Below are 19,891 nucleotides of genomic sequence, written 5' to 3' on the forward strand. Positions count from 1 at the left end.
GTCCTGAGGGCACGTCTCCCGGAAGAGCGCGCGCTCCCGTATAGCAGAGCACTGAGAGCACAGACATTCACTGATCAGAGCGAGAGCGTCGCGAAATGTCACAAAAGAAGTGTGTTTTTGGTTGCCAGGGCAAGACAACCCTGCACAGATTACCAAAAAAAAAAACAGCATTAAGGGACCAGTGGATGGAGTTTATTTTTACAGAGCATCAACGGAGTTGGGCAAGTGTTTTTGTTTGTTCCCTGCATTTCGAAGATGCTTGTTTTACAAACAAGGCCCAGTTTGACGCCGGATTTGCGTATCGTTTATTTCTTAAGGATAATGCAGTCCCAACGAAAAAGAGTCACGATCATGTGTTGGAACCGCAGGCGGTGAGTAAAACTGCTTAAAATATTTCTGCCTCCTTGTTAGTGCGTCCGCCTCTCATGCCGGAGACCCGGGTTCGAGCCCCGCTCGGAGCGAGTTGTTGCTGCTGCTGCTCTCATTCAGTTTCAGCCTCTGGATTTTATTCTGCATCATAAATATACGCTGAATCTGACTGTTAGCCATGGTTTGTTTTGGATGTTTTTTTCCTCACGGTAATGTTACGGCTTCCAAACGCTCTCAACGCAAAAGCCTCCTGGCGCTCGTGATTCTTTAGCTCCGCCCACACGTCACGCCTCCAGCCTGTCGTGTTTTTCCGGGAAAAATCAGTACAGACTATCTTTCTCTTATGAATATAATAAAACTAAAGACTTTTTGGAGTTATGAAGGATGCAGTACTACTCTATAGGTACTCAAGATTAACAGGATATTGAGTGAAAACGAGCATTTCACCCCCCCTTTAAATTAAATATTTTAAACACTAATGTAAAAAGGAAAGAGTAATTCATTGAATATCATGATAGGCCTCTAATGTTCATGCAAGAAAAACCGGAGAACAGAGATATTAAAATACTTTCTCTTCTGAGATTTATAATGTAGTCTTTTATTTTATTAAAACTGATTAAAATGTATATCTCAAAAGAATATGCGCTTGTGCATGGTTAGAGATGCTGCACACTTGCACAGGACTGCAACGCAGTATTTTCTAAAACATTTTGGTGTGTTTCTCACCAAACCCTACACCATACATTCAGATGGCATTTATTTTTCCAACCCTGAACAAAAAAGGAGCCTTTTTTCCTTTCTTTCTAATTTTAATATTAATATTGACTCATGAACGAATGAAAACACAGATTTTCCTGGATTCAGACTTTAGTTTTTGTTTGAAGTCTTTTTCTAAACAGCATATAACTGCACATATTGACCGTTTGTGGATGATTATGATAATCAGAAGCGAGTGCTTATTTGATTGGACGAATGTATGTTCTGTCACAAATGTTTTGATGAATGTGGCTTTGATCTGATTTGACGCGTAATGTGCCACTCTGAATTGTCCCATATAGCCCTCTGCAGAAGCTGACAGGTAAGAGTAAGTGAAACCACCAGACGGCACATTAGTTCATGACACTAATGTGTGTATGTGTGTGTACGGGTGGGTGTTTATGCATGGTTTTGGTGTGTTGTTGGTTTTTATTTTCCACTCCAAGGCAATTTATTTGTGTGCATGTTTGATGTAAGAAAAAAAGCTACATTGAGTAGTGGAGAGGAAAATGACTAACCCACTTTGATGCAACTGCGTCTGTGCTCTGCGTGCTGAATTTCAGATTCAGTTTGAATGGGAGAAGTTCAAACGTGTGTTAAATACATCGAAACAGACCTCTGTTTGTGTATGTGTGTTTGTAAATGAACATTTAGCTAATGCGTACTCTTGTATTCTTCCATGCAGGGTGGAGCTGTGGAATAATGGTAACTTGGCACAGGATGTGTTCCTCGGAGAGACACGGGTATCTGTGAAAATCCTGAGAAATGACCATATTCACAGAGCATGGTAAGAACTCACACTTACAAGTAGGAATGGCTAATATATTGAATATTCCATTTGTCAATGATATAAAACTATACAACTATGAAAAAATCTTTTTTTAATAAAAAAAATTAGAGGGTAATTTTTTTGTCAAGGTTTGTTCATTCATAAAAAAAAAAAAACAGCCAGCTTACTTAAAAAAAAAAAAAAAAAAATGCACAGTAAAAAAAAAAAAAAAAAAAAACGCCTTCTTTTAATCAAAATACGCTTTTTTATTTTATTTTCAACTTTGATTTTTTTTTTTTTTACATGCATTTGTTACAGTATTTGTTCATTTTAGTAAATAAAAATACAAGTTTTCATTGTTAATTCAAGTTAGGGTCGTTCTATAAAAAAAAAAAATATATATATATATATATATATATATATATATATATATATATATATATATATATATATATATATATATAATATGATAATAATATATATATATATATATATATATATATATATATATATATATATATATATATATATATATAATATAATATAATATAATAATAATTATATATATATATATATATATATATATATATATATATATATATATATATATATATATTAATAATAATAATAATATATATATATATATATACACACAAACAACTAATGACTGACTTGCTGGTTTGAAGAAAAGTGCTTAATAATTTTTTATTTTTTTTTAACTAACTAATATTAACAAATGAAGTGTTACATATTTTTTTGTCAAATTGTCAAAAATACACATAATAGACAAACAGTATTAAAAAAAAAGGTTTATAAAGGTGGGCATGCACACACTTTAATGCAGTGCTGCTGATCTCAGTGTGTGAGTGAGGTATACTGATGAACAGATGAGGAAGGAAGATAACAGCCAATCCCAGCTCTGCACTGTCCTTATCTGCCCAATCAGGCATGAGCGCACCACCTCTCTGGCGTCAGAGCTTAAAACAGCATACTTCAGCATTACTTTACTGACTCTAGAGGCCATTACTGAAGGCCACGCATTGTCATTTGTGATGACCACTGACTGCAGTGTCCATAATATACATTTCAGCTGCAATTGTGTCTTATCTCTGCTAGTTTTTGTTGAGAAGCATTTGACAGACTGTAGGTGTGTGTGTTTTGGGCGGATTGCTTCCGTTGCCCGCTTCCCTTGTGTCCTCAGACTGTGGATCACAGCGTCCTACCAGTAGTGTTGTGTAAACATTGTATGTGCGTGCATTTCTGTGTGTGTGTGTGTGTGTGTGTGTGTGTGTGTGTGTGTGTGTGGAGTGAGAGGGAACTTGTTGATACTGATCTGCATGTTTTGAATGAGGGCAGTGAGTCTACTGCGTGGGTGAGCTTTTGCATGAACCTAGCATAGAACAAGCTCACACACTGACACTCTTAAATACAATCTTGCCACACTAATTCCTGTTCTTCGTAGTCTGAGCAATGCAAATGACACAAAGGATCAATGACATGTCATAAATAGAAAGGATAAAAAAAAAAGGCGCCAAGTTTTGTTGTTATAAATTAGCACTGGGTAACAGAGCTAACAAAAATTGTATCTCAAAAATGTTAAGCTTTTTAACACTATTCACCATTTAATATATCTCATTTTAGTTGTTTGTCTTTTATGCTCACTAAGGCTGCATTTATTTTAGAAAAATATGTTAAAAACAAGTAATAATGTGAAATAATATCACAATTAACCCCCCCCCCCCCCATATGTTTTATATTTGAATATATTTAAAAATGTCATTTATTCCTGTGATGGTAAAGCTGAATTTTCAGCAGCCATTATTTCAGTCTACAGTGTCACATGATCCTTCAGAAATCATTCTAATATGCTTAAAAAACATTTCTTATTTTTAATCAATGTTGAAAATAGTTGCTTAATATTTTGGTAGAAATAGTGATACACTACCATTCAAAAGTTTTGGGTAATAAGATGTAAAAAAAAAATTCACTGTATGATTACACAGTATGATTACCATTACCCTGCTAGAATAGAACTAAAACAATTTTATTATATGAAAAATAATTTTCTGAACTGATGAATCTGAATCCTAACTGATGACACAATGTTTAACCAGAATTTTCTGATGCAATGTTTCCAGTCAAATCATAAAAATAGTTGGAACCGATTCATGGAAACTTAGCAAATCTAATGCTTTTGAAATGTCACTTTCTCAACACCTGTTTGAGTTTAATGACACATTGAATGACAACAACGTAATGAGTAAATAAAAATGGTTTCAGAATCATTATAATACTCACAATGTGGCTTCATTTTATATCACCAGTTAAATCATTGTGAATGTGTTGTGAATATTTAATATATAGTCATCTAACAATACAGCATATTGAATGATGAAGCTGTTCCACTGTAAAATAGCTCATTAAAAAGGGGAAATTGCTTTTGCCTTGTGTTTCCTAGGTACTTGCTGCAGCCAAAAGGAAACGGTACAAAGTCTAAGCCAGATGATCTGGGTTCTTTACGTCTGAAGGTAACATACACGGAGGACAACGTCCTGCCCTCTGCCTACTACACGGCCCTCCGCAACCTAATGCTCAAATCCCCCGATGTCAAGGTACAGTAGTGCCCCCTGTTATCTGGAAGACCTTATGCACTTTGACTCAAGCCTTCACCCAAACATGAAAATTGTCATTTTTTTTACGTTGTTCCAATACTATGGAAGTCATTGGGCACCAGAAACTGTTTGGTTACCCACATTCTTCAAAATATCTTCTTTTGTGGTCAGCAGGAAAAAAGAAATCTATATAGGTTTGGAACAACTTGAGGATGAGCAAATCATGACAGAATTTTCATTTTGGGTGAACCGTTTAACAAGCATAACTTCTTTTTAATTTTTTTAATTTTGTGTGTATCTCTAGCCGATCTCAGCGTCAGCGGCTCATGTCCTGGGTGATATCTGCAGAGAGAGTGTGGGGTATGAAGCACTGCTTCCTGTGGTCAGACTGCTGCTCCATCACAACAGACTGCTGCCCTTTCTCACCTCTGTTGCTGCTCTGGAGCTGGAGAATACACAGTTCAGTATCACATCCACACACAAACATTCATATTGTTTTTTTTGTTAATATGCATATAGCTTTAAGTTTGTTCATGTTTGTTTAGTTTTGTATCTGTTAATATGCATATCGTTTTTTGCATGCATTTTACTATTTCTTTTAGTTTTATTAATATGCATTAAAAAAAATATATATATAATCCTTTTTTTTTTCTCTGTCTTCCTGTGCAGAGAGGCCAACACCATATTCAGAGGGAATTCTCTGGCAACCCGCTGCATAGATGACATGATGAAGATTGTGGGCAGAAGTTACTTGACCGTCACTCTCAAACCTGTTTTAAATGAAGTGAGAAACACAGTATTACTATTACTTTTTGTTGTTTCTTTTAATGTTAACTGGACTGAATGTTTATAGCTGCATTCAAATGTGTGGCAAAAAAACGGTTTGTTGTTTTCATTCTGCTTTTCCAGATCTTTGAATCAAATAAAACCTGTGAGATCGATCCTGTCAAACTAAAAGAGGGCGATAATGTGGAAGTCAACAAGGTGAGATGATGTTTATTTTTTTGGTTGACTCTATGTACATAATTTGGCCACGCATGTCATGCCAAAAAATGTCTGCCATAACTAAAAGTACTTTCTCATGCGCACGTGTTTGGGTGTGCTCAGGAGAATCTTCAGGGTTATGTGCAGAAGGTTTTTACGTCTATAACACAGTCCAGCTCCAGTTGTTCTCCCCTTATGTGTGATGTCTTCAGGTCACTCAGACAGCTCGCATCTAAACGCTTTCCAGGTCAGACAGCACATGATCACACACAAACACGCTCTCATCACTCTCATTTACCTGAGCATGTGTTTTGTTCCGCAATGTTTCAGTTTTATTCTTTTTTTAATGACATCACACTGATGTGTCTGTGTGCATTCATGAAGGACTGTGTTAAATCACCACTAGGAGGAGCCAGATACTCAGTCATGACTAATAATCTGTGTGTGTGTGTGTGTGTGTCACCACAGCGGATCCTCATGTGCAGTACTCAGCGGTCAGTAGTTTCATATTTCTGAGGTTCTTTGCGGTGGCTGTTCTCTCTCCACACACCTTCCAGCTGCGATCCCATCATCCTGTGAGTGTGCAACAAAAACAGCCACATCACACCACAGCTCCAACAAACTACATAGTCGTAACAAACATGATTTACTTCCTTTTTTAAGCATGTGACTTATTGATTTATGCCAGGAAAGACCCATTGAGACACTCCAGTCTCTGCTGACAACAATACATGTGTTATTTGTGAGAGCAGAAAGTAATTACCAGTGAATGAAAGTGTTTTGAATTAAAAGTGAGTTGTGGCCTCACTTCTACTTTATTTCTTTCTCTCAGGAGCCTGAAATTTCCCGCACACTTACTCTTATCTCTAAAACCATCCAGTCTCTGGGCAGCTGGGGCAGCCTTTCCAAGAACAAACTGGTACGTCAGCTGTTAGTCATACTGTGTGCTCAGAGAACCAACTTTTGAAAAGTTTTCCCCTAGATATTGAGCCAAAGCAGAATATGTTTTAAATTCCTGCTCTTGTTTCTGTCGTGATGGTTTGGATTTATTTATTTTCCAGGCTAGCTTTAAAGAAACCTATATGTACGATTTCTTCAAGTTATTCCAAGAAGATGAATGTATAGAAAAAGTTAAAAAGGTAAGGATTTCTAACTAACCATTTGAGCTGTCGATACGATCATATTTCTTAATATTCTGATTTTTCAGATTCTGAATAGATTGGACTGATACTAGATGCTTGTGGGTCTGTTTTTTATCCAGATTTATTAATTTATCCAGAAATACTCTTAAATGCAGTTTTGTAATGAGTATGTTTTTTTTCTTCAAAAAAAAAAAAATAAAAAAAAAAAATATATATATATATATATATATATATATATATATATATATATATATATATATATATATATTAAAATATATAATTTTTATATATATATATATATATATATTCAAATATATAATTTTTTTTTAATATATATATATATATATATATATATATTATTTTATTATATTTTTTTTTACGGGTGCAGAATACAAAAATGTCAGCATTATACAACATAATAAATATTATTTAAAAAAATATATATTTTTTACAAAGTCCTTTTTTAGTTAAAAATCACACATTCAAGGTGTAAACAAAATGTGTTGTTACTTTTTCCTTGATGGTTACATTTGATCTTTTCAAAACCAAATGAAAACAACATGAATTCAAAAGTAGAAAATTAGCATACAAAGAACTAATGTTAGTGTAGTAAGATGCTAAGTTAGTAAGAACTTAGCATACAAGTGCACGCAGCATTTCTCATTGCAATATTGAATATGATGTCATGAAGATGCTGGCATTGGCATATAAAGCATTTGTGTCTTAAATTTGGGCTTCATTTTTCTTCCGTCTTCTTTTCCCATTAGTTCTTAGATGAGATCTCCTCTAATGTAAGTAAGGAGTCCAGTGGAGTGGAGGACTCTTTTGTGCTGAAGGAGGGGTGAGTAAAAGACACCACACTTCTCAAATGAGTCTGATTCAATTGATTAGTTGAGGTCTTTAGTTATTTGAGCGACTCAAAGATGTAAAAGTTCAGTGTGGCTGTGGCAAAGTATATCCAGGACGCCTAACAGTTAGATGTGTACATATGATTTTTAACAGAGAGGTACATAAGCGGGCCCAAGGCAGAAAGCGAATAGGAAAGAAGAACTTTAAGAAACGCTGGTTACGAGTGACCAATCAAGAGCTGTCCTATCACAAGCAGAAAGGTGAGTGATCCCGGCTCTGATGTGTTCTCCTGCAGACCAGTTTGGTCTATGATCCAAAGAACTTTGTGTGTGAGCAGGCATCCGGTTCAGGGGTGAAATGTGGGTGTCCAGACAGTTGTTTTTGCTGGCAGTGTTTTAATATGGTAATGGAGTTGAAATTACATGAAAAGTATCCATGGATACTTGTAGCTTGTCCTGTTTCTCATTCTTGTTTGTGTAGCTCCTGTACATGAAGTGTGTACGGCCAGTTCTAGATGTGAAAACTTATTTTTCCCCTTTTTAATTTATGCAGTTGGATTCATGTCATGGGTGTGCACTTGTGTTCACTGATGTCCATGGATTTAGCAATGTGTATGAGTACTGAATATGTATATGTTCATTTTGTAATGCTGTGTTTTAAGTTAGTGGCCATTGCCGAAACTAGAATGGACAGTGGTATATATATATAATGCTGATATAATGGATGTGATGCAGTTAAATTAATGAGTGAGATGTCAAATTGATTGCTGAAATTATTTATTTTACACAATATTTTCTGATAAATAAATGGAAAAAGCTGTGTTATGCATTGATGAGGCTGTCAGTAGATTCTGGACAAAGGGAATTAGTTCTTAAAATTATATAGTAACAGTAAAGTCTTTCAATTTATATATTGATGCATTTGAATAATCAAGGCATATCATTTTTCAGATATTTATAAAAATATTTAAACTGCAATATTTACCTACAAACACACTTATGTTAAAAAGTTTGGGGTGGGTAAGATATAATAATACTGCTTTTATTTAGCAAGGACACAGTGAATTGACTAAGAGTGACAGTAAATAATAAATTATAATAATAATTAATAATGACAGTAAATTTTGTAATGTTTCAAATAAATTCTCTTCTTTTGAACTTTCGATTTATCAAAGAATCTTGAAAAATGTATCATGTTTTCCACAGAAATATTAAGCAGCACAAATGATTTCAACATTGATAATAATAAGAAATGTTTCTCGAGTACCAAGTCATCATGAAAGACTAATGGCTGGAGTAATTCGGCTTTGCCATCACAGAAATAAGTTACATTTTAAGACATTAGATTAATTCATTTTAAGTTGTAATAATATTTGACAATATGTTTACTTGATTTTGATCAAATAAATGCAGCCTTGGGTTAGCAGTAGAGACTTAAGTGTTTGTACAGTAAGTTTTATTCAATATACATACCTTTCCATTTTTCAGTTTTATACATTTCCACAATTTTGATTGGAGTGATGATGAATCCCTGAATTATTCTTATTAAAGAGGTTATATGATGCTTTATTAAAGATCATTATTTGGTGTATTTGGTGTAACAGAATATGTTGACATGCTTTAATGTTCAAAAAACAAATAATTTTTCAAATACTGTACATTATTGTAGGTCCTCTATGCCCTCCCTCTCTCAAACGCGTCGTTTTAACAAAGTCCCTCCTTCTGCTCACCGTTAATAGTGTCCTTAGTTTTAACATCAGTTCAAGCCCAAAAGGGGAACAGAGTGGCGTGACAGACACAGTGATGAAGCTTGTATGTGTTTGCAGAACACAAGCCACGGACGGTTAAGACAGCTGACTCCACTGTGACCCTGCCCCCCCCCCCCTCTCTCTCTCTCTCTCTCTCTCTCTCTCGCAGACACGCACTCACGCACTCACACACACACACAGACCCACGCTACACAAATACAAATACAAATACTTTAACTAATAACAAAACACACTTACAGTAACTGATCCAGAAACACCAGATTGTCGTAGCAAAGTCAGAATGACCTCCTCTCCTAGGTTCACGAAACAGTCGTCCATAAAATGCGTTACTGTTCTGTTGTAAGTAATCTTAAAGATTCTTAAATGCATCTACTTTCTGGAGGACAAATAAAGTGCTTTTGCTTTTGCCTAGATACACAGCATCTCCCTGACATGGCTGCTTCAACATTAACTGCGGTTATTTATTTATTTTAATATTTTTATTTTATTTGGATTTGAGACTTTAGTCTTTGCAACTTTACAGATCTTCTTTATGCACCAAGAGCTTGTGACACTCCGAAGAGAAAGGACAAATTGAAATCGCATTATATGATCCCTTTAAATGTTTTCCAGACATGAATCAAACTTCCCATCTGTTTCAGTGTTTTTTATTGAGGTTCGAAAGAGGACACTATTACGAATACCTCTGCTAATACTGTCACACTGAGTCATGCCATGACATGACAGGAGCAGGAACACATTTTTTACAGTGTTAGTTTCATCAAACTGATGTATATGAATATTATTTCAGACATAATCTATTCCTGTCATGGATAGGCTACATTTTCATCAGGGATTACTCCAGTCTTCAGCATTTTTTGTGTGTATGTTTGTGTGTGTGTGTGTGTTCATACATGTACATGGCAAGAATTATAATGTTTGAACATTAGTTTTGTTTCTGGTTAAAAAATGTTTTATTAGATCATTTTTGGTAACAACAAGCTATTGTCATAATTTTTCCAATAAAGGGATTTTCTGAGTAATATTTGTTTTACTTAGAGTTTTGTGGACTGTAACAGTTTCTGTGCCTGTATTTTTTATTTAATGACTATCATATTTACCCCCAAAAGTATTTGGGCCAAAAAATGTCATACTATGTGCTACTTCCTAAATTAAATTCAGGTTCTGAGTTTAGTTGATAATAATTGGTTAAATAACTAATAATATTCAGTAATTTGATGTTCTCTGCGTGGAGTAATGTCTGGCATGGTCACAGGTCACAGCTTGTACTTATTATTAAAACAAAAAGAAAGCTAATAATCATTAATTTTAGATAACAGATTTTTATTAATATTTTTACATGGTGGCACATTAGGTCATAAATATTGTCTCAAAAGTCATGGAAATGTATTGGTAAAAATGTATACGAGCTCTGTATATAGTGCTTTATATTGTAAATTTAAAGCGGCTTCACACTGATAAACAGGAAAGTAACAGTGTTAATATTGTATTATTATTTGAAAAAATGTCAGCCGTAAAGCAGCACTACAGAAGATATTGTCAGTATTTAGCACCATTTAATGTTGTTTCAGTTCAGTTCAATAACTGTCAATGTTGCAATGCTCTTCAGTTTCTAAACAAGTACATTTCAGTACATTAAGCAGCTCTACAGGAGGCAATAATGTCAGTTCAATTTCGTTACAAGTAATAGTGTCATTATCCAGCTCAATTAAGTAGTTTCTTTATATATAAACTAAGGTTGATAGTTGGTCTCTATGGGTGTTGTTCAGTGATATAAACAGAAGCTGGTAAATATTATTAATAATTTGCTTCATGTGTATGTGTATTTTTAGCATGGCTGAAACTTGGTGTCGAACATTCAGCATCCAGAGATATCTCTGTTCGAGTTGTCTCCGTTATAAATAATTAACAATTTACAAATGTAACTTATTTTAAGACTAATTTAAGTGTTCTAACTGGAAAAACAACAAACTGTTTAGGAATGTATGGAGATATATTGGGGGAGAAGAAAAAGAGAACAGGATGGGCTGAGGCGGTGTGTTCTCAAGCATCTGTGTACTTTGGCTGTTCTGTGATCAAAATGTTGAACATCAGCGGAGGACATGAAAATAGGAATTTATCAAATGTGTAGAATGTGCTTGAGAGACAGTTGTGTGTTTGTTCTGGCGCAGTAAGGTGGTGTGCTATCAGCTCCATGGACCTGGCCCGACTACACTGAGTCACGGGTCATTACAGAATACCGTGTGAGATTTAGTGTCCGTCTGGACCACAGTCCCCAGATGTTCTGTTGATGTGTGAATGCAAAAACATTCCCAAACAGTCCCACCGGTCTGCGCTCTGTATTTACATTTATTGCAGATTTATTTAATTATGCATATCATTCATCAGTGTCCTTACACAAGTGTTAAATATGGAAAAGGGTGATTTGATTTATTTATTTCTCTATTTAAATGCCATTGATAAATGTATCTGTGTATTTGTGTACAGGGAAAGAAGCACTGTGTGTCATTCCTGTGAAAAACATCCTCAGTGTCGAGAAACTGGAAGAAAGTGCCTTTAACCGCAAAAACGTGAGTAGCTCAGTCGTATTTGTGAGTTTTTGTGTTCCTGTATAACATGGTGCTAGCAATGCAGAGGTCATTAGTTTGATTCCCAGGGGACAAAAATACAAATGAAATGTACAGTTTTGAATGTTGCTTTGGATGGAAGTTTCTCCAAACTAAATCTTTTTTTGAAAACTATAAACATTTAATTATTCCAAACGTATGACTTGCAGCGTATATGTAACTTGTTCCTTTACCACTTCTTGTTTTGCAGATGTTTCAGGTGATCCATTCAGAGAAGCCTCTGTACGTGCAGGCGGGGAACTGCGTGGAGACCAACAGCTGGATCGAGGTCCTGAGTCAGGTCAGCCGCTGTAACCCGGGACGGCTCAGCACGTTTCACCCGTCCGCTTACGTGGGTGGATTCTGGTTATGCTGTAAGGAAACCAACGAGAGCGCCCCTGGCTGCAAACCCTGCACTACGTAAGACATTTTATTAATACATTTACATTTTATGGCTTTATCAAATGTGTACACGTTCTTGTTTTTGATGTCTGACTTTTTCTTACAGGACACTGTTGGCTAATATTCAACTGGACATCGACTGTGACAGAGAAACAGAACGAATCTTCTCCTTCTTCTCCTCCAACCGCTCCAGACTACAGAAGATGGAGGGTGTGTATAGCCTAAGGCCGGTGACACACTGGCTGCGTGGCGTGAGCGCGCGCTGCTGCTGTAGAGGGAGACCGTTGAAAAACCAGGCTCTTGTCTGCATGACAACAATATCAACTTTTTTTTACGCCTACTGATAAAGGACACCGTCAAAAGTATTGACAGCGAAATAGATTATGTTTGACAGGTGCAATATTTGAAAATCGATAATTATTTATTTATTTTTCAAATTACATTTATATCTGAATTTATGTCAACCTTTAGACTTTCAAAAATCAAAATATCATGAATTCATATGTATTTGTGTACAAAATTGACATAAAAACACATTTTCCTGTTATATTTTGCCTGGAAACGCTTCCAACACGCGCGCGTGTCGCGGTAAAAATAGGCGTCGGTTCTATTTCTAGCATGCACGCGTTTTGCTGCCGGCTCAAGCCACGCCTTAGACGCGCGTCTCACGCAGGCGGTCTGTATGCTCTAACTTGTTAACATGGGAGCCGAATTAAAAACCGACACGCCACGCGGCTGAGACGCTTGCGCCACGCATCCAGTGTGTCGCCGGCCTAAGACAGTATGAAGTCAAAACTGGTGCACTTTCTTAATAAAACACATGTTTGTGATTCATCAGTGTATGTTTTCATCATAAATCTTAGATTTCAGCACGCTCTGTTTATTCTCTCAACTAATTCATGCTTTTAATCTCCCATGATTTCTCTTTTCTTTTTCTTTTTTGGTCCAACTTGACCATCCAAAGAGCATGATATATGTAAAATATATTTAGAAAAATATTTATATTTAAAGATATTTATTTAAAAAAAAATGGTTTGCATTTGTCTAAAAAAAATATATGACTATTTGCATTTCCACTTTGTCTAATTGTATAATTATATATAAAAAAATGATTTGTCTGTCTACAGATGCCTGTGCTGGTATGTCAGTATATCTTGGGCAGCAGGAGGAGTGTTCAGCCTTCACTATACAGGACCCTAAAGAGACCTTCCGTACTATTAAAGAGCTCGGAGAAGTACTGGACGATCTGCAGGCTCTTCACGACTTAAAGGGAGCGCTAACTGATGAACCAGGCACTATGTAAGACACCCAAAATCTGTTTGAATTCGCAGAAAATTAAGATCACATTTTTTTATACGAAGTGCAAAATGTAAATTGTAATATACATTTTTTTTTAAATAAATTAATTGTATTATTTTGAATCCACTTATTAAAGGAATAGTTCACCCAAAACCCAACATTTGCTGAAAATGTACTCGTCTTCAGGCCATTCAATATTAGTTTGAGTTGAGGAGTTTGTTTCTTCATTGAAACAGATTTGGAGAAAATTAGTATTACATCACTTGCTTGCCAGTGAATGGGTGCCGTCAGAATGAGGCTGATAAAAACATTACAAGTAATCCACATGACTCCAGTCCATCAAGTAATGTCTTGTGAAGTGAAAAGCTGCATGTTTGTAGCAAACGGTTCCATAATCAAGACATTTCTAACTTTAAACCATCCTCTATCCATAATATTACTTTCTCCAGTGAAAAAGTCTTCTTGTCTGAATCAGGAGAGTAATATGCACAGATCAAGTACCATTTACAAGCGAAAACAGTCCCAAGAATTTCAAAACGAAAATGTGGGTGGAATTTGATGTGAGAGGACAACAGAGGATGGACTTTTTCACTGGAGGAAGCGTCATTATGGATTATGGACTCAAATTTTGTTGTTGTAATTTGGCCACCGGGCCTCAATAGCTTTCGTCCTGAACAGATGAAAAGAATCTGGGATGAATTTAAAATACACACAAAAGAAACAATGCTACACATATACCATTTAGCCAACATATTTTTTATTATTATTCTCTTAAATCAGTCAGTTAACCAAGTTGGAGTCTATTTCAATATTATATTACTATTTTGACATGAGGTTTGAGTTACAGATGTTTTCTTTGTTTTTGTATTTTTATTGCAGAATAGGTGGATATTTCACATTATGTAGCTTTATTCACACAATATACAACTTTTTTGTTTTTGGTGGTACTAAAATGTAAGCGACAAACTCATCTACATCTTGGATGGCAAAGTACATTTTCAGCAAACATTTTTCAACAAAATGTTGTCGTGTATGAGCATGTGGAGTAAAATATTCAGAAAATCTTTTTGTTTTTTATTTTTAGTGAAAATCCTATAGTTGGAAAGACTGTGTAACATTGTGACTGCAAGACCAGGTGGTACTTACACAGCCACACAAGCAGAGGGCGCTGTGTTTGTCGACATAGAGGAGCATAACAGCACTCTGAGAAGAGGTTTACCTCTCCAGCAATGGCCTGTCTGGAGTAGCCATGTACTTGGAAGAATTTGGCCAGTCAAGAGTCGAGTGGTGTGTTCGTGAGTTGCTATCATTGGAAAAAAAAGTGGTCTTTTCTCTGTGTTCGGTCTTTGTTTTATATCAGATTTTAAGATCATTTAGTAACCTCAATCGCCAGTCCGCACAGTAAGAAAAGATTCCAGTCACCTCTTATCCATTCCTAAACAGGCTGTGAAAGTCCAGACACCAAGAGTTTGTCTGAGAAATTATAGCTGCTAAAATAGTCTTTGAAAGAACTCAACCTTCACTTTTTTCTTTACAAAGCATCAGTTTTTCAGGCTACTGGTCGTCTGATGTTTTAATAAGTAAAATAACCATGTCAAAGGGAATCTTCCATCGTTCTTTATATTTGTAGTATCATCCCTCTCAGCCATCCCTTTGAGTGTGTGCATGGTTTTTATTTCTGTAGTGGATAGAATTAATCTGCCTCATAAATTCTGTGGAGGTACTTCCAGTGCCACACTTGTGTATGAATTAGGGACTAATGCAGAAGCACTTTAGATATTTGGAATATTCCAGATGAGATTGTTTTAGATACATCGTATCAACCTTTTTTTCCTGATATTGATCAGTTACATGATCAACTCCTGTGTAATGTTCTGTAGATAATGTTCATATCCTGTAGATTTTTACTAGCTATTTTTCTTACGCCAAAGATGTTGTTTTGTAGGTTTTCTTGACTTGAAAATGGTATACATGTAGTTTTTTTTTTTTTAATACAGAACTTTTAAAAAAGGAGAATGGCTATCAATATTTCATGGACGTACATTTTGGGAGCATTAAACATTTTGCTAAACGTGAAGAAGATTTCACTTCGTCAATCTTTGTAATTTTATCCCATACAAACAGTAACAAATGGTTGGATATTTTATAGTAATGGAGCTATAAACAGATTGTTTGCTATGAATTTAGCTTGAGAAGTAACAATCACCTGCATCATGTTTGTTGTGTCGCAGTTGTGTTGTGTTGGAATTGTCATTTTCTGAAAATCACCAACTGTTTTTTACAGGTCTACACACTTAGTTTTTTTTTTTTTTTTAATGACCCCATTCTCAACTGTACTGAAGGGGTTTTCTGTGTCTTTGCTTACTATCACATTGGAGACTGTTATGTTCTACTTGGTATGCTTGTGTTTTGCATATATTTTTAGTTTAGATCAGCGGTTCTCATCTGGAAGATTAAAAATGTTCCGCACTAACCATATAAGAATGAATAAGTTCAGGTAGAAAAGAGGCTTAATTCTAAACTTAAAAAATATCACCCTTTGTAATGATATAACAAATACATAGGATTGAATATTTTAAAAGTTCAGTTCTATTTTTCTGTAATTATGAAGAACATTAAAAAAAAAATATATATATATATATATATATATATATATATATATATATATATATATATATATATATTTTTTTTTTTTTTTTTTTTTTTTTTTTTTTTTTAACTTGGGACTATTCACAATATCATCACTTTTGTGAGTGCTACAGAGCTGTTCATTCCGTCTATGTGTCATTGAGAAAATGCTTTCCATTTATTTTGTTGGTAACGTCTATCATTTGACAGAAGCTCACCACATCAGGTAGATACCAGTATAGATGGGTTGAGAAAAAAACTCCTAGTAACGTCGAATACGTGTTGCAGTGAGGACATGGTTTGTCGAAACCAGTGTTTTTGAGAATTATTGGCTGCTGAGAGCATGAAGCCAATGCAGTTTTGTACAATACACAATTTTGGTACCATGTTGGGTCACCAGCTGTTATCCAGTATAAACTCTGGGTCATGAAGCAAAACCACTTGAGAACCGCTGAACTAGATAAACTTAAAAAATCTAACCCGTTAATATGTGACATCAAATTAAAGTGTACTTAGCATGACCATTTTACCTTCTTTTAAAAAGACACCTGTGAAAAATAAATGGGGAATGCAGGAACCAGCAAGTGTTGCTTTCTTTGAATTTGGCATATCAGAGAAAGCAAATCCATTTCTGTCATACCTCAAACTCCATTGTAAGGTTCTTCGATGTCAGAACATTCCATTTCGAAACAAACACAAGTAAGACTACAGGACGTCAGTCTACATTTGTGAATTTTAAGTGATGTGCCTCTCAACCAGATATATATTTTTGTAATCAGGAAATTTTGAAAGCTGAAAGATTGTATTGAGCATTGATGAAGAGGCCTGAAACACAATTTGCCATTTCAGCACAAACAATTATGCAACATTCACCTTCCAGTTATTGCGTCAGAATATATATATATATATTTGAATTAGGTCTGTCAGATGTGTGTAATTAATGTGTATTTATCTTTTCTCATGTGTGATGTGTAGATGTTTGTAGCACACTGTGAACTGAGTGTTGGCATGATATGTTGATGCATTGAATGAATGGTACATAGATGTTCATCTGGTACTCTGTGGCTCCAGTGAGCTGCAGTAGAAATGTGGTACTGATCATCCTCCTTTCATAACTGTGGTAGAGCAAAGAGCCTTGTGGCCTCGCTTAGCATTGTGGTGATACCGCAGACCTCCTCCATTCATTGGACTTGTCGGATCAAATTAAGTGGTTTCTGTGTAATCGTTTAATACCCCCAACCCACCCATCGTTGAACTGGGGCATATTCTCATCTAGTGTAAACATACAGGAACCATTATAACCAGCATCCAGTGGCCTTTTAGAATGCCCCTATCCCCACCATAACTAAATATTCTTCTTTAACATTCCCAATTTAGCACTTATCTTGGAGTCCATGGAACAATGCAGACAATCACCATATCATAAGAATGTTTCAAAAACCATTATGTGCTCCTGATGTTTGTGTTTGAATTCCACCCCATTACCATAACTGGGTCTGCAAGCCACCTTTAGAAAACCTTGTTGTTTAAATAATGCATTTCTTAATTGATTATATTTTTTGATCAACAATGTAGGTCTGTAAAATGCTATAAATATTTGCACAAATTTGATGACTTTTTTATTTTTGCTGATTCCCATTCATCTTCCAATGTATTACTAATTGTACTGGACATGTTTGCTTCATTTTGTTATTTAAATGTTTTTATACCATTAGTTTCACAGTACAAGCTCACATAATTCCTCTGTTATTAGTTCTGTGGTATTAATTTACAATAAATATATTGTTTGTGTGAATCTGTTGTGTGTGTGTGTGTGTGTGTGTGATATCAGTAGTTCTGTACCAAAATGTAGATTTAAATACAATGATTTTTCACAGTTCAGATGAATAGCACATTGAGCTGTTGTGGCACACTATTATTGTAATAGCTTGTTTATACTGTAATAACTTTTGAAATACTGTTGTTAATTTAGAAATATGTGACAAATGAAACCCCAAAACATTTGGACATGTCAGTCGTAATTGAAAAAGAAATATATATTATATATAAAGAAAAGTAAATAATATCACACCTGACCAATAATCTTAGAATGAATAAAATGTGTTAAATCAGTTGATTTAGGTTTAAAAGAAAGTACATTGCAAAGAACACGATCGTTATCACAAAACTGTTTTCAGCTTCTCACAGAATTGCTGTGGTAATTGTCTTTACTATGCACGTGGAGGTTGCATGCAGATTTCAGTGCATGCACTGAATTGGAGATGTGCCCAAACTCTTCCAAATACCAGATTTCTGTAGATAACTCGACCTTTTCCCACGGCCTTCAATCTATGGAAATTCTGTACTTAATGGCCGCTTCTCCTTACATGAACTGTGATAGTGTGTTATCAGAGACTGTGATCTGCTCCAGGGCAAATGAAAACATACGGAAGAGTATCGTTTTCATCTCAAACATTTGGTTTCAAGAATAATTTGAGTGATATCCGTCAAATTTAAACATTGCAGAGAAAAAATATAAAGTCTCATTGATTGTAAAAAAAACATTTGTTGATTTTGGTCTGTCCCGCCGCAGAGATCTTGACCTTCACGTCTGTCTCCCACATATTCACATAACGTCATTTTAGCATCTGCTATAATAAAAAAAAATTATAATAATCTTATTACTTCATGTAACATAGCCATTCCACAGCATTACAGGGAATAATTATATAAATTTTATATTTCAAGATATAGAAAATGTAAGTTTAATAATAACTATAAACCAATATTTGGTCTCAAACTATCAATATTTAGTTTGTTAAAAAGTATTTATTTCTAATGTTTGTCAACAAGTTTCTAAATGTTCAGTTCAATTCATAATTTATTCTGACCTCCAGTTACTGACACTATTTGATTAAAATACTAATATACCTTTAGGGAGCTGTATAAAGCTGGAGTTTAATATTGGAATTCAGTTGTTTGCCAAAATTAAACCAACACAAGTTTTCATGTTTCTTCCCCCCAAAACAGTTCAGTTTAATTGTTCAGAAGTGTTCAAAGGTGGTTTCATTAAGAGAAAATGTTTTCCATTGCAACTATGTTCTCTTTTCTCATTGTTTAAAGGCAAATTTACAGAAATATTGTGATGGTAATGTCTATAATATCTTCATGCCTTATAGTTCCATTTTAGAGCTGAAAAATTATGTGTTCTCTATATGTCAGTCACAACGAGTTATATTGTGAAGAAAATGTAGTCTTACTTGGGAGCCCAAATAACCAGTTTAAGAGAAAAGGCCAATGAAAATATACAAGTGGATTTTGCATGCTCATCCACACCTCTGTACATACAGGTATATAAGATTGCAGCGTGCATCCACTGATGCGTCGTTTTAAAGCTGCCATTCAGTCGGTGTCCTCTTGGTTGCAGTCATTTCCTGCCTTCTGATGATGGACATGATCGCTGTCTTCCATGTCTGGGGATACAGCACGCTGAAGATGTGTTTTTGGATGGTTCATGCCCATACTGCGAGTGCATGACCTTGGCAACACTGTGATCGCATCTTTCCTTTCTGAAGAAAGGATGAGACCCTTCTGTCACTACCCGTCCCGGTTTCACTGCTCCAAGCAGAGGATCGCCGTCTAGTACTCTGAGAGATCTGAGTTACAGTTAAAGCAAATCTGCCAGGCCAGTCCCCACAGACCTCTAACTCCTCTCGCGGTGATTGTCC

The 19,891-nt window shown here is 35.3% G+C and overlaps 1 protein-coding gene across 1 annotated transcript in view; it reads left to right on the forward strand.

The window, feature by feature from the left end:
• LOC113061711 (ras GTPase-activating protein 2-like) overlaps positions 1-14,862 on the forward strand; it is a 37,316-nt gene extending 22,454 nt beyond the window's left edge. The window contains exons 9-24 of the mRNA XM_026231079.1: positions 1,811-1,912; positions 4,353-4,506; positions 4,811-4,965; positions 5,176-5,290; positions 5,416-5,490; positions 5,614-5,737; positions 5,959-6,065; positions 6,323-6,409; positions 6,552-6,629; positions 7,400-7,473; positions 7,635-7,741; positions 11,737-11,819; positions 12,067-12,275; positions 12,364-12,467; positions 13,385-13,556; positions 14,641-14,862. Of these exons, the coding sequence (XP_026086864.1) occupies positions 1,811-1,912; positions 4,353-4,506; positions 4,811-4,965; positions 5,176-5,290; positions 5,416-5,490; positions 5,614-5,737; positions 5,959-6,065; positions 6,323-6,409; positions 6,552-6,629; positions 7,400-7,473; positions 7,635-7,741; positions 11,737-11,819; positions 12,067-12,275; positions 12,364-12,467; positions 13,385-13,556; positions 14,641-14,671 (1,777 nt within the window). The 3' untranslated portion in view covers positions 14,672-14,862. The remainder of the gene's footprint in view (positions 1-1,810; positions 1,913-4,352; positions 4,507-4,810; positions 4,966-5,175; positions 5,291-5,415; positions 5,491-5,613; positions 5,738-5,958; positions 6,066-6,322; positions 6,410-6,551; positions 6,630-7,399; positions 7,474-7,634; positions 7,742-11,736; positions 11,820-12,066; positions 12,276-12,363; positions 12,468-13,384; positions 13,557-14,640) is intronic.
• The last annotated feature ends 5,029 nt before the right edge of the window (positions 14,863-19,891 follow it).

The sequence above is a fragment of the Carassius auratus genome, chromosome 43, assembly GCF_003368295.1.
Source record: "Carassius auratus strain Wakin chromosome 43, ASM336829v1, whole genome shotgun sequence".
NCBI classification, from domain to species: domain Eukaryota; kingdom Metazoa; phylum Chordata; class Actinopteri; order Cypriniformes; family Cyprinidae; genus Carassius; species Carassius auratus.